General features: G+C 37.0%; 1 protein-coding gene and 1 long non-coding RNA gene across 3 annotated transcripts; one reads left to right on the top strand and one right to left on the bottom strand.

Annotated features, from left to right (window-relative positions):
- Window positions 1-6,875: 6,875 nt before the first annotated feature.
- LOC144969571 (uncharacterized) lies at window positions 6,876-10,179 on the bottom strand. Its single transcript, XR_013644769.1, has 2 exons — window positions 10,077-10,179; window positions 6,876-7,278 (listed from the first exon to the last, which is right to left on the bottom strand). It is a non-coding gene; the product is annotated as an uncharacterized LOC144969571 (long non-coding RNA).
- Window positions 9,324-13,243, top strand: LOC144969569 (uncharacterized). Of its 2 annotated transcripts, none has more exons than XM_078908713.1 (2): window positions 9,324-9,391; window positions 12,642-13,243. In XM_078908713.1, the coding sequence occupies exon 2, from the start codon at window positions 12,768-12,770 to the stop codon at window positions 13,131-13,133; it is 366 nt and encodes a 121-aa protein (XP_078764839.1). In that variant the 5' UTR covers window positions 9,324-9,391; window positions 12,642-12,767; the 3' UTR covers window positions 13,134-13,243. The 2 variants fall into 2 exon arrangements, with proteins under 2 accessions (XP_078764839.1, XP_078764840.1); XM_078908714.1 differs by lacking the exon at window positions 9,324-9,391 and adding an exon at window positions 10,531-10,633.
- Window positions 13,244-15,366: the final 2,123 nt, after the last annotated feature.

Raw genomic sequence — 15,366 nt, 5'->3', positions numbered from 1 at the left:
ATGGCAAAAAAAAAAACAATAACAAAAGCCTGAGTGACGTCATCTTCGTTCTATCAATAGCACCATTATAGTGAACAATGGTCTGTTTGTGTATAGTGTACCTAGTCGCTTTCTACAGACCAGGAAAATTTACAGACCTTGGCAGCAAAATCCGTCAGTCAGGTGGAACTGAAGAGGACATCTATTGCTAGACTAATGAAAGTAAGCGCTCCAAGCCTTTGCAATATTGAGACCGATATAGAAAGCTTCCAGCATCACCGCAAAAGCCAAACATAAAATCTTTAACACTTAAGTTAAAGCAATTCTGCTCTTGGGGCCAGAGACTTGGCGAATTACCTTGACCTCATCTGCCAGGATGGAAACTTTTGTCAATCGCTGTCTTCGACAAATTCTCAAATTAAAATGGTTTGACAGGTAGAAAACACTGACCTTTGGACAAAAACAAACAAGAGCAAATGGAAGTCCAGGCCAGGTGCAGAAAGTGGCGATGGGCTGCCCATTCCCCTCAGAAGGAGCCCTGTAACAGTTTCAAGCAGGCTCTCGAATGGAACCCGAAAGGCAAGAGGAAACGCGGTCGTCCAAAACAGACCTGGAGGAGGAGCCTTCACCAAGATTGGTATGTCTCTAATCTTACTTGGTATATATATATATATATATATATATATATATATATATATATATATATATATATATATATATATATATATATATATATATGAGTGTTGTTGGGTACTTGTAGATACTATAGTCCATTCCACAGCCCGTGCGCACGCGTTGACGTTGATATCTTCACAACCGTCTGGTGGATTTTAATGATAATTGTCTGGAACACTAGAATTGTTAGTGACATTAAGTAAGCCATTTTTTGCATCGGTAACAGTACCATACTTCAGGATATTTCTTCTTTATGGTTTATAAAAAACGAAGGGTCTGGGATGAGTGAAAATGTTTTACAATACAATATTATACACAGAGATTTCTGTTGTGATTAAGATCACTGAACTCTCGCACAGGCTTGACAGTTCATGAGATTCATATGCATTACTCACTAACATTGCCACCCTGGGTTCAAAATGACACAGCAAATTGTACACTTTGTGTACACATTTAACACAAACAATTGTTGCGATTTAATAGTTGAAAGCCAGAGCCGTAGCTCCTGTTGTGATTTCTACATTCATAAAAACTGAGAAAAATGTGGATTAAACATGCACAATTGCCACAAAGAGGCAAATTTACAAATATTTCTCCAGAGAGGCAAAACGCGGAATTCTTTTTCATGGCATGCGGTAAATGGCAAAATGGCTCACAACCAGGAACTCTTCTTCTTCTTCTTCGTCGTGTGGAAGCCTCCAAAATTGTCGAGGATCACTCCACAGTTTGTAGGGTATTACATTTTAAACTTGTTAAAACACTGTACATAATACTAATAAACAATACATAGAGTAAAAAGTCACGATGTGAACTCTAGCAACCGCGTGAAGGCATGTTGGCAACCGTTTTCAGCTGGGAGGCGATTCCACAGTCGGGCAATGGAAGGGAAAAACGAATACAAATGGCGTCCGTTTTAGATGTTGGGATGGTTACTCTTGCTCGTGTCCCCTCGTTATTCTTGTGCTGATATATTTGATGTCGTTTGGAAGTTTAAGGCACGACTTTTCGTAGTAGATCTTTTGAAACATTTTAATTTTATATATTTTTCTTCTCTTTTCCAGAGGTTCAAGGCCAATCCGTAGTTGTTTCAGATGCACTTGAGAATGGATCGAACGTGTTTGTGATGCGTATTGCTGTTTTTCTTTGGATGTTTTCTAAAGTGTCGATGTTTTTCTTTGTATATGGGTCTCAGATTGAGCTGACATACTCCAAAATCAGTGTAACAATAGTTTTAAAAGCAAGAGTTTGAGTTGAAATTGGGCATCTTTTTAAATTGCGGGTGATGTAAGCGCTTGTTTGATTTGCCAGGTGACATATATGATCGTTCCACATAATGATTTTATCAAACTCAATGCCAAGGTATTTTGCTGTCTTTACATGTTCCAGGTTTTGATCATGAAGTTGGTATTTAAATGTAATCAGTGCTCTCTTATTTCTGATGGTTAAAACATTGCACTTTGATACGTTGAATTCCAATTGATTTACGTTTCCCATTCTTGTAGTTCAGCTAGATCGTCATTTAGTGTTTTGCAGTCATATTTTGTTCTTATCTGATTATACAATGCTGTTTCGTCAGCTAAGAGACGCACTTTTGACCTTATACCTCGTGGAAGATCTTTTATGTACACTAAAAATAGGGTGGGCCCAAGGACTGAGCCCTGAGGTACACCTAATGTCACCATCCCGATAGTTGAAGTCTCGCCGTCGACAAGAACTTGTTGGGTGCGGTTGTCCAGAAACGCTGCAATCCATTGTAAGGTTTTGTTCCTGTTCCAATTCCTGCTTTAGCCGGTGGTGAGAAACCTTGTCGAAGGCTTTGGCAAAGTCCAGTAGCACTAGATCAATTTGACCTACTTTGTCAATAGCGGCTGACAGATCATGTGTTAATGATATAAGTTGTGTTTGATATGATCGGTGCTTTCTAAATCCGTGCTGTTCATCACAAAAATACTGTTAGTTTCGAGATATTCAGTTATTGAGATCTCACTATGTGCTCTAACAGTTTGCAGCAGATGATAGTTAATGAAATGGGACGGTATTTTGAGCGCTGATTCTATCACCTTTCTTGCAGATTGGGTTGAACAAGAGCGTGCTTCCAAACAATGTCTCCCGTTTCAAGAGAGAATTTGAAAAGTGCGTAAGGGCAGGTGCAAATTCGTTACTCAATATATTTAAGAGACGAGATGGTATTGTGTCAGGGCCACATGCTTTCTTTGGATCTAGAGTGGCGAGGAGTTTGGAAACGCCCTCTACTGTCACATTGATTTCGGCCATTAACTAATAGGGTTGTGATCATTTTCCTCACCTTGTAGTTGTTGATTAGAAATTTTGGCTTGAGCTTTTGAAGCAAAAACAGAGCAGTGTCTGCTTTTTCCTTTGCATCAGAGTATAAAACATTATAATGCTCAAGGGGCGCTATTCCAACCGAATCGCACCTCCTACTTTTTATAAATTTCCAGAGTTTTTTGTTTGAGTCTTCACTGACAAGTTCCTTAACATGATGATGATAGGCTCTTCTACTTCTCTCTCTCTCTCTCTCTCTCTCTCTCTCTCTCTCTCTCTCTCTCTCTCTCTCCCTCTCTCTCTATCTATCTATCTATCTCTCTCTCTCTCTCTCTCTCTCTCTCTCTCTCTCTCTCTCTCTCTCTCTCTCTCTCTCTTTGCGTTTCTTTTTCAGTTGGGCGTAATTGTACCAGTCATTTTTACTGTTGGACTTTCTCGCTCTGCTCCATGCCTTTTTTTTCCGTCTGGATAACCGTTTAAAAGTAGTGTTTATCCATGGTTGGTGGAATTTCCTTGAGATTTCCATTGTTGGTATATGTTTGGACATCATTTGGTTTAGGTGGTCATTTATGGCAATCCAAACGTCCTCGGTGCTTTTAAGATGCTGACTAATAATTATGTTTTCACTAAAAATACCTGTTCTTCTGTCCGCTTATCGGTGATATTTGCCTTTTTTCCAAATAGTAATAGGGTGCGATTTTTATTTTTTGTGATTTTCTTTGCTTAGATTGTGCATCCCATGATGAGGATGTCATGGTCACTCATTCCTGGAATGGTTGTACATTTGACAATTAAATTTGGTCGATTTGTGATAAATAAGCCGACGAGATTTGTACCCCTTTTGGATTTTTGTTTATTTGACTAAGGCCAAAATCTTGCATTTTGTTAATAAATGCTTGCTTTTATAGATGAGTGGTATTAGTAACTGGTTATTTTTTCTAGTTCCCAATTGATGTCAGGTAGGTTCAAATCTCCGCTTTATCAGAGTACAATTTTCGGGTCGAGGTGATCAATACAGCGTGTTATCTCAGTCATTTGTTCCATAGTTGAATTTGAAGGTGTCCTGTACATAGCTCCCACAGCGAGTAGGCCTTGCTCTGTTTTGATATTTACGAACACCGATTCTGGTTTTATTGAATGTCAAGATTTAATACTGAGAGGTTCGTTGTTGTTGCAACCAGCACCTCACCGTGCCTATCTCCTTTGTCTTTCCTGAACACGTTTTTTCTGGTGGAAATATTTCACTGTCCTTTATTTCAGAATGTAGCCATGTTTCAGTACCTATGATTATGTCTGGTTTTATGTTTGATATCAATATCCAGAATTCGGGCAGTTTTGGAGATATACTTTGAAAGTTTATAGTCATAGTTGAAAACATTTGTCTCAGTTCACCATTTCGATCACTGTTTGTTTGCCTGCTTGCTATATTAAGAGAGTTATTATTTCAGTTGGTTCGGTTACTTTTTCTCTTTATTTCATTTGGCCTTTCTTCCCCTCTTTGCTGTTATGGTCCTATTTTTAGATGGCACGTTCTCGTTTTGTTTATATAAGTCTTGCACACCATCAAAATGATCAGCTGTTGTCATTGTGTTTTGTTGATATGTTGATGTGTCGTTTTCTATTGGCATGTTGTTATGAGTGTCCTTGACTGGTATGTTGATCAGAAACCTTAGGCACCGTTCACCGTTGTGTGTTATGTACTTTATGTGTTCGACTGGAATGAAAAGGTGGAGGTCTGTTACCTATTTGAGTATATAATTTTACTTCCATCCCGCACACCACCAGGGCTTGGTCGTAGCCGCTGGCTATCATTACCGTGACACCAAGACGATTCTGTGTCATTCGAAATGTTGTCGTAATACGGATAAAATTGATATGGCACATCGTGACTAAAAATCTTCATGTAAATGTAAACAATAAATGTCTAATAAAATACTTCAAACACTGGTATCTACACGACTAAAATGTCAACTTTTGTTGGAATAAATGATTTAAGACGTCTTTTGAGTTGGAGGGATCATGAAAGACAGAAAAGGGCTTCTTGAGAAAACTTGAGACAAAAACAAAACTTTTGATGATAATGGCGCCGTTTTTTAGTATCAATAACTGCATAGCCAAACAGTTTAATTATACTGTCCAAATGAAAATGGACTGATGATTTTAAACCCTAATTATTTTTAATCATACCTACGTAATTTGAGCAAATCATTCTTGTATTTGTTTGAGCGTATCCCTGTTAACTGGAATCGAGTGCTTGTGTCCTCAAAGTTGTCTCAGACTTGAATCACCGATGATGGTTTTAAATGCAATTCTTGTCACATTTGATTGCAGTAGTCAATTTGTCTTATATTGTCTTTGACCCATGTATGTTATCAAAAATCTTTCCCCTTAGGAATTCAAGACTACTTTTAGAACTTTCAAAGCAGAAGAAAAAGGAAAAAGAGAAAAGAGCGGAGGTAACCATAGAGACCGTTCTCTGTGGAGTGCGACTCTCTGTGGAGAACGACTCTCTGTGGAGTGTAGCAGTTTGTAAAAATAAGCGCCCATAGGATAGATGACGGTCTATCCTTATTCATATCTCGCTCAATATATTGTAGATCACATTGAACCACTTAGACGTTGGTGACATTATGGTAAAGAAGAAGAAGGAGGAGAAGAAGAAGAAGAAGAAGAAGAAGAAGAAGAAGAAGAAGAAGAAGAAGAAGAAGAAGAAGAAGAAGAAGAAGAAGAAGAAGAAGAAGAAGAAGAAGAAGAAGACAAGAGAAAAAAATCCCAAATCATTAACCTGCATCGATTGAGGATCAAACCTTAGCCATGGAGTGATGATCTTTTGAGATCATATGGTTCTAATACTTTTTTACCAGCTATGCCTGGCACTGTATCACACCTGGCGGAGAGCAGTTCCCCTGCCTTTGAAAACAGGCGTTCCGTATCCCAAAGAATTGTTTAGCAATGTTGCTGAGATGAGGCATTACATCCTTGTTTACCTTCCACCACGCCAGCGGGTCCTCATGTCTTTGCAGCTTTGGACTCTATGTATATCTCCGGATCTCCATCTCTGGTCCGGAGATTTTTGCCGGGGCACGCTTTATCAGTTCAGTAACTTTCGCGTCATGGGCGTCCCATATTGACTTCTTGTTTGGCGGAGGCACCCCAATGTCTGATGCTGAGTCCGTTGTATCGGTGTTGCAGCTGGTACTCATCTTACACCTGAGTACGGTGAGAGAATGTGAGTAAAGAGCCTTCTCCAAGGACTCAACTATGCGCCGAGCGAGGCTCGAATCCAGGACCTTCCGATCCAAAAGTGAGTGTCATAATAATCGCACTAAGATGCTCTCAGGCCATAAAGGAGGTGGGGAGTGGGGGCAGGGTGGGGAGCATGATCCATGAGGCGGGGAGTGGAAGAAATGGGGGGCGATTAAAAGTTTGAGCAGCGATGCCGCGTGCTGCAAATCGCAAGCCCATGACTTGCTGGTATTCACCCCTCTCTCGCACACAATCCATGCATTGCCTTCGTCGACTTTTTTTAGTCTCGATGACCGCGTCAATACCTCAGTCATCGGTATTTCATTCTTCTTCTTCTTCTTCGTTCCCGTCACGTCACATGGTCAGTCCGGTCTGGTGAATGAAGCCCACAGTGGTCCTGAGGTCGTCCTCACTGCCGTACAGCTTCTTTGAGTATGGGGTTCGGTCAGGCCAGAAGTTCCTTCTCAACTGGTTGTACCTTGGGCATTCCATTATTTCATTCAATACCCAGTCATTGGTATTGGGTATTGACGTTATATCATATTTTAAAAATAGCTAACAAAACACAAACGTCGTAAATAGATCAAAATGGTTAAAGGTATCAATGTTTTATTATTATACAAAGTTAATTTATCTAATGTATAATAAGTTTTAATACCAAAAAAAGCCATCCAAAGCTCAGTTGAAGTGCTTTTTCTCGGTTCTCGGGAATTCCCGACTTTTCCTTGGTCATCGATGTCGGGAAGTTTTGAGTGCTAGTCGCCGATGACTTGAGGTATCATCGAGATCTCATAGATGGAGTCCATCATTGCTGACGACATTGTCTAGCACACCTTGGATAACCTGCCCGATCATCGGACCACTTGGGCCGTTTATGAGAGCCAGGGCGTTCCCGCCTCCAGCAACTTGGTTCAGATTAAAGGTCCGACCCGCTGCCCTGACGTTGACGATGGTAGCCTCTGCGGTCCGTGAGGTCAAGATTGCACACAGGAGGAAAGCTGTCACAAGGGTTACGATGAACTTTTTGTGATTCATGGTTCTAAGAATGTGGTTTGCGGGTAGCTGAACAGTAGGGCGGATAGGGTGTCTGTTTGCCTGAGAATGAAATTTATAATAGCATTGCCCTATCACTTAATTTTCTGGTCAGAACATAAGATGTCCTCACAATATTATGTAAATTAATATTTGCCAAAAAGGTCCTTTTCATAACATTGGACAACAAGACATCAATATGAAGTTATTTTGAATAGCCTTTGAAAATTTTTGTTTCTATCTGTTTCTCTAGGGTAAATAATCCAAAACCAGACTGTCAAGCACCAAAATACCAGCAGGAATAGCTTCTAAAAGAGTTGAAAAATGTAGAAAACGTTTGCCCAACCTTTTTCTTACACTTTAAATAGATATAACTGCTATACTTCGATAGCGGGCAATCAGATGTTTTAAAATGTTGTAAAATTTTGTTATCATTGTGACAAAAACTACCTTTTGGCACAGGCAAATATACAATCACAAAAAAATGCAATTAAACCAAAGATGTTAAAAATCAAATACAATCATAATTAACTGGACACAATAAGTTCATCATTATCCTGCTACATATTCTTGTAGTTGCTGCAGTCCGAGAACCTAACAATTTGCAGATAATGACTCTCTAGATTCCTTCAAATCACCCTTTGTTTGTTCTTTGACACCTGCCAATGCTTTGATGGTCGCCATCATTTTACTCTTACACAAATTCGATGAGATTTAAATGAGATTTGTGTAACACTGATGTGCCCATATTATTGTCGAACTGTCGAATGAATTCTCTCTCTTCCTCACAAACCGCACAATGCATAGCAGCTCTGGTTTTAAACAGAAGTTGTCAAACACGATTTTTTCATTATTAAACCATGTCTTTCTCTTTCTTCTTGTATTCAGCTCTTTCAGTATTGTCTTTTCTCAACGAAATTACCTTATGTAGTCCTTCAAAACTATTATTAGGCCCATGAATCCGGGATTTATCCCGATTTCTATAGCGTGATTCAACGATAGCAATTGCTTGCTTTCTTTTGGATAAGACGCTAGTTTGTTGTAAATTACTTTCCGCTAGATCTACGGACCCATCGCTAAGTGAATAGGGGGTCAGAAAAAATATCGAATGCACGATCGATCACGGTCCCTTTGCGTGTAAAGCGAGTGTTCTACCAACTGAGCTATCGGGATACATTATGATATTATGAGACATTGATAACACGCGGGCTTGTCTGGTGAGTGAACAAGAGTAAGTTCTGTTCTTTTATCTTAATACCTAGTCCCCTTCATATAAGTGAGGAAACCTCTGCTTTCGATGAAAGAAAAACCCTAAAATAACATTAAGTTCTTGATATCTACTCCCAGTGAGCAGCAAAGTTGTTCTCTTAATTACTCTTATCTACGCATGTTGGAATTTGCCATTTATGTATATTCCATCTAGGCAGCCAATTATTTTCAAACATTATGCTAAGCATTAATCATCATCCACGATTCATCAAAATAAATAAGGTCATAGTTCTGTGAGAGATATAGGTTTCTTGTTTCTAAAGCAAAATGTCCTGCCAAACAATGTTTTCTAGCAGGAAAAGTAACTTTTCTGACAAGCCAAACTTAAAAACCTCCTCTTGAAGTCTCAGCCTTGGATTTACCAAACTAATTGAATCTTATTCATAGAATATTTCCCAATTTTCTCACTGAATAACACTAACACTTGTAAAAAAAATGTCTCTTCCTTTCTGGCCCCATTGATTGGGTAGATGGGTCTGTTAGATCTTGCAGAAAGTATTTTGCCAGAGATCATCGTCTTATCCAAATGGATGCAAGCGTTTATTTAACCCTAATCCTGCTTCATGGAACTCCAAAGGTCTATTTTAATTTAAAGCATATTAACTCATCGGCCTTTACATATTTATTTAAATTGGAATTTTCAGTGCTCTGAAATAGTCTTTCTGTTTGAACTCCTTGTCAAATCTAAACAAGTCAAAAGCAATGTTTTGGACTGATTCATTCACTTCACATCCTGCTTCCGATTGTAGGTAAAATAAACATGAACATATTTTATTCTCCCCCCCCCCCCCCCTCTCCGACTCTTTCTTCTTCTTCTCATCACCATCCTCCTCCTTTTCCAGAAAGGCGAATTACGCAGAAACACCACTGACTAAAGCAAAAATACTCATCAAACCGATCAAAGACTGTAAGTGAAATATATTTATATTATTTTCATTTCATGTCTTGGTATTATAAAAGGCTGTTTCACAATATTAACATCAGCACCAAAGACTTTCTATCATCAAAATGTGTAACTTGGAGGAAAAGAATAAAGCTTAACTAGTTTCGACCCGCAAAGATGTGGTCTTTGGGCGATAGTTCACGACTATATTCTCGAAAGCACTATGCCATGCCATTGACAAAATAATAATAATAATAATAATAATAATAATAATAATAATAATAATAATAATAATAATAATAATAATAATAATAATAATAATAATAATAATAATAATAATACTAACCAACATAATATTATCTTGCGCATCACAACTGTTAAAAAATCTAATTTTTGAGAATACCGCGACCATAAAATAAATTTCAAATTGCGAAATAAGAGTCAGAGATACATAAATATAAGATTTTGTTATTGTTTCTTCGAACTAAGATTACAGGCACAATTTTATGTAAATCTGTCAGACGGTTTATGAGATAGTGGCTAATTAGTTTGTTGTAGTTGAATTTAAAACAAACTTTAGCTTCGCACCTTTTTATTGAGATGGAGAAGGTAAAGGATAATTTATTGCCTTTAGATAACTTGAAATGTGTTGAATATTGCGTTTACAAAGAATCTGAAATCAAATATTGGCACTGCAAACTTCACTTACTTTTAACTGATTTATTCCGTCACACAATATTATTTTCACTCTCGTCTCAACTCAATCATAAGCGATATTCATAATAAAAGTTTCTTTTAAATGGAAAATAGTACTTATACTATTTGTCTCGTGTATAATTAAAAACATGCACCGAGATAATATATTGTCGGAGGTCAATATAAATTGGTGATGACGAAGAAGATTACTTGCTGTCTACAAGACGTCAACATCCTGTCAAAAACATCTGCTCTTTACGAATCTCACAAATTATTGGTTCAACGGCAATTTCCGAAATGTATTACCCTAGATCTCATTTTCTATATTAAGTGATTTCCTGGGCTAAAAAATGGATCTCCACAATGACCCAGAACTTTTGGTCACGTGATCCCTTACCCAAACGACATGGATGACGTTAAAGTGACATCTCTTCCCTGCTTTGGGTTCACTCGTGCATATTATCAAAGGGACGAAAAGCTGTTGATATAAATTGGATATGACAACTTTTTACGTGTTATTTTGATACTCTATGAGTGCACGACAAGTATCGTTTAACAGAGTTTATGAAGGCAAGTACAATATGACATTATTTATATTTTTTGAGTGTGTCAGAATTATGAGGTGTACGATTCTGTTACCACTAATGCATTTTTTTTCCTGTGAATCCAAAACTTAAATCTGAAAGCGTAAATATTGAGAAAAAGAAGTGTCGTAAACAAAGTAACGTACATATTTTCTCAGTGTATGCCAGTGTTATTTCATTTATCTTTGAAAGTGTTTTTTTTTTCACAAACAAGTCCTTTGAAAATTGGAGGACAGTCTTGTCATTTTTTCAAAGCTAAAATTAAAATTTGACCCCACGATTAAGTTCTTGATGAAGGAGAACAGCTCTAGAGAAAGTTTTGAACAATAATATTGATAGAATATGTTTGAGTATTTTTTTTTTTTTTTTTGGGGGGGGGGGGGGGTTGTTTGGGTTTTTTCCCCCTGTTTTCTTAGATTTGTTTTTTTATTTATAACATTGGTAAATAAGATCTCGTATATACATTGCCATAGCGACCTATTGATGTTGGCAATCTTTTAAAAAAAAACAAAACATAATAATAACATAGCTGCCAACTTTTCAAAAATAAAATAAGGAACGCCCATATGGTCGTGGACGAGGGGACGAAGTGTGCTCCCCACCCCCTCTTCCCCTCCTTCTCACAGAGTCCAGGGACAGTGCCCAGAAAATAATATGATGATGATGATGATAATAATAATAATAATAATAATAATAATAATAATAATAATAATAATAATAATAATAATAATAACAACAACAACAACAACAACAACAACAACAACAATAATAATAATAATAATAATAATAATAATAATAATAATAATAATAATAATAATAATAATAATAATAATAATCTTAAAACTAAATCGTTATAAAAGCTTGCTTGACAAACAATAATTAGAATCAGATAAAAAAAAATGTCTTAAAGAGATCGAGCTTATATTTCATAAATTAAAAAAGGGAAATAACAATTGTTAAGTTTTTCTGATTGAATAACTTCCAATCAAAGATGTTGATTTAATTTTAGTTTTAGTTTTAAATAACACAATACATATTTGTAACAAGTAGTGAAAGTATGAATACTTTCTGAGAACACTAAATGTGCTTTCGATGCTTACATGCATATTTTTATGTAAACATCCAATACATTATGAAAGGTTATACTGAAAAACAAGCGTAATATAATCAACTGAAACATAAAAGCTGATGAAAATCATTTATGATAGAGAGGTGTAATTCAAATTAAATGAGCTACATGGTAATGAAGAAGAAGCTGTATTGATTCAATCCTTGCTCATCACCCCTTCTCCCAGATTTGCAGTGCTGGGCAACTGTGTCTTTTGCAACTTACAGACTTGAATCTGAACTTTTCGATACAAATCATTATCGTTGATCTTTCCTTGTAGTTTTGAGGTCGGTTGAAGATAAGGATTCGTTTATGGTTTATTCAGCATAAAATTTACTTTCATTTGGCGGTCAAAATGACTAATTAGAGAAACTATTGGCGTCTCCTTGCATTTAAAAAAAAGATGGACTGATATTCGTGGCTGTGTTCATACTACACTGCGTTTATTCCTATAAAAATTAAATTGAGGTCTTGTATTCTAAAAACTAATTAACAAAAATGAATATATCAGCTTCAAAAAGAACAAAATATCAAATACGGAACGCTTCAGGCTCAAAACCCTTCTTCAGCCAACGACAAAAAAAAAAGAATATAAATACATTACTTTAAAAAAAAAACAAAAAAACAAAACAAAACAAAACAGACCGACCATAGAGAAATATTCGGTTTTAATAATGTATTATTTATATTTTTATTATTTTTTGTTGTTGGCTGTTGTTGATTTTGAGTCTGAAACATTCCGTGTTTGGTAAAGTTTGATATTTTGTTCTTTTTTGAAGCTGTTATATTCCTTTTTTTTAAAATTACTTTTTACAGTCCACAGCTTCTAGCAGCTTATTATCACTTTGTATTGTATTCTAATGATGTATAACTTTGTTATTACTAGGTTTCCGACTGATCTATCAACATCAAGCAAGCAGAACTCACTGAACCAAAAAAAAAAAAAAATTTAAATTTAAAAAAAAAACAAAAAAAAAAAACAAAAAATTTTTTTTTTAAAATCACAACCACTATGCGTCGTTTCACCATCTGCCTCGTTCTCCTGGCCTGTCTACTGTTGTGTGTCAGCTCCTGGTCACGCCGATCCAGAGGTCGCTCAGGAAAAGTAAAAGTTCAACTTGGATTACAAGCCCTGAAAAACCCCAGACAGTTTCTAAAGAAACAACAACAGCTACTCAAACAAAACTTCATCAAGTCGTTCATGCAATCCATCCCCACCACCCAGGGTGCTAAACCCACGGGTACCTTTGGGGCTATTATCCAGATGCTGGATATGATTTTTAGAATGCTGGGTTATTGCGGTGATATGCCATCTGAGTCAGAATCCCTTAACACCACCTTATTTACCTCCACGTTTTCCACGACCACTGTTGCCTGATTTACAAATGATGTAATCAAGAATACAATAGCGTTACATCTATCCAAGATTTACTTTAAATTAAAATTGAGAAAAAAATAAATAAAACAAAAAAGTACACATTAATAAAATGTGACTTCATCTTCAAATGCTTCAGTCATGTTTGCTTACTTGTTTTATGGTGCTTGCAGATCTTAAAAAGTCATTTAAGGGACTGTATAAAATGAAAATGATAGAAGCAAAACAGTCAAAGGCTAAAGATCACATTATTATGTACCGAAGAAAAAAGTAAGACGACGCAAACAAATTAAATATCAGGAGATCCTTGTGTCTGAAACCCCATTTAAGTCTCACACTGACACTCCCACAGGACCTCCGCCAAGAGGTAGGCCTACACACTAATTGTTGTAGAAAATGTTTGTTTGGTTTGTTTTTAAGGGTTTTACGGCGCTTGCAACACATTTAGGTCATATCAGCGCCAGTAAAAAGGGAGAATATTGGATAGTAAAAAGTTCTAGAATTACAATTAAAGCATCCAAGAAAAAGTAAGACAAAGGGGAATGGTACAAACAGGGAATTGGTGTAGATTCCAAGAGCATCCCATCGATGTACTTAGTTTGAGATCACCTAAAAGTTCCATCCAGACACGAGCACAGATCCCAACTAAGAGGAAAACAATAAAATGCTTACACTATAAATTCAAAACAACAAATATAATAATACATAACAGAGAGATGATTTACAAGGAAAAAAAGATCATCTCCCAAAATAATAACTATACATTTGACTGTTTCCCTCTCAGCCAGTGTATCCGGCCAGGGCCAGGGTAAAACCAAGAGAGAGAGAGAGAGAGAGAGAGAGAGAGAGAGAGAGAGAGAGAGAGAGAGAGAGAGAGAGAGAGAAAGAGAGAGAGAGAGAGATTTGGGGAGAGAAGAGAAAGCAAGGCTGTGGACGGATCAGTAATAAACCGGCCAATGCATGGCCTGCGTTCCCCAATCCTCAACACAATAAACACATATTGAAGTAGAAAATTGATAAAGAGGGAAAGGAAAGTCCACAAGAATTGACCCCTCCCTACCCCTGGCCAACAGTGGGAGGTCGCGGGTTTTTAAAAAAATGAAAAATATTTGTTTTTAAGGGTTTTACGGCGCTTGCAACACATTTAGGTTATATCACCGCTAGTAAAAAAGAAGAAAATGGGAAGGAAAGAGTTCTAGAATTACAATTAAAGCACCCAAGAAAAGTAAGACTTAGGGGTAACAACAAGAGATGAAGTGAGTAGAAAAGTGCCAGAAGACAATAGAGAATAAAAAATTTTCGCGGCGGTGATGGGGTTTGTTTGTTTGTTTTTAAGGGTTTTACGGCGCTTGCAACACATTAAGGTCACATCAGCGCCAGTAAAAAGGAAGAACATGGGATAGTAAAAAGTTCTAGAATTATAATTAAAGCACAAAAGAAAAGGTGAGACAAAGGGGAATTTGTTCAAATAGGGAACAGATGTAGATTCCAAGAGCACACCGCCAAAGTACTTAGTTTGAGATCACCTAAAAGTCTCATCCAGACACAAGCACAGGTCCCAACTATGAGGAATACACTCAAATGTTTACAAATCATATAATATAATATGTAAACTAAACATAATACAATGCATAACAGAGAGATGATTTACAAGGAAAAAAATATCATCTCCCAAAGTACTATAACTATACATTCGACTGTTTCCCCCCCAGCCAAGGAACCTCGGCCAGGGTCGGGACAAAACTAAGTAACTCATTCCAAGACAATGACAGAAAACAACTGGAAAACGGGTATGGGAGGATAGAAGACACAGCATGTACCTCCCTGCCCACTATGGGAGGTCAGGATCCCCACCCAGGTGATGGGGTTTGAACCTGCGACCTTATGGGTACGACAACTCTGCCTAGCCGGTGAGAGCGTGACTCTACCGTATGAGCTATCCACGAAACAAAAAAAAATTGTATCAAACTCAGGTCATCCATTACTAGAGAAATGGGAACAAATGTAGATTCCAAGAGCATGCCACCAATCTACTTAGTTTGAGATCACCTATAAATCTCATCCGGACACAAGCACAAAATCCAACAAAGAGGAATACACTCAAATTCAAATGCTTACATTATACATTCAAAATAAGAAATACAAATACATAACAGAGAGATGATTTACTAGGAAAAAAATATCATCTCCCAAAACAATATGCATTTGACTGTTTCCCTCCCAGCTAGCACTCCGG

This window comes from Berghia stephanieae, chromosome 3, assembly GCF_034508935.2.
Source record: "Berghia stephanieae isolate SIO BIC M18660-M18661 chromosome 3, UCSD_Bste_1.3, whole genome shotgun sequence".
Taxonomy (NCBI): Eukaryota; Metazoa; Mollusca; class Gastropoda; order Nudibranchia; family Aeolidiidae; genus Berghia; species Berghia stephanieae.
Note: the sequence above shows the minus strand (reverse complement) of the source record. Positions and strands in the feature narration are given on the sequence as shown.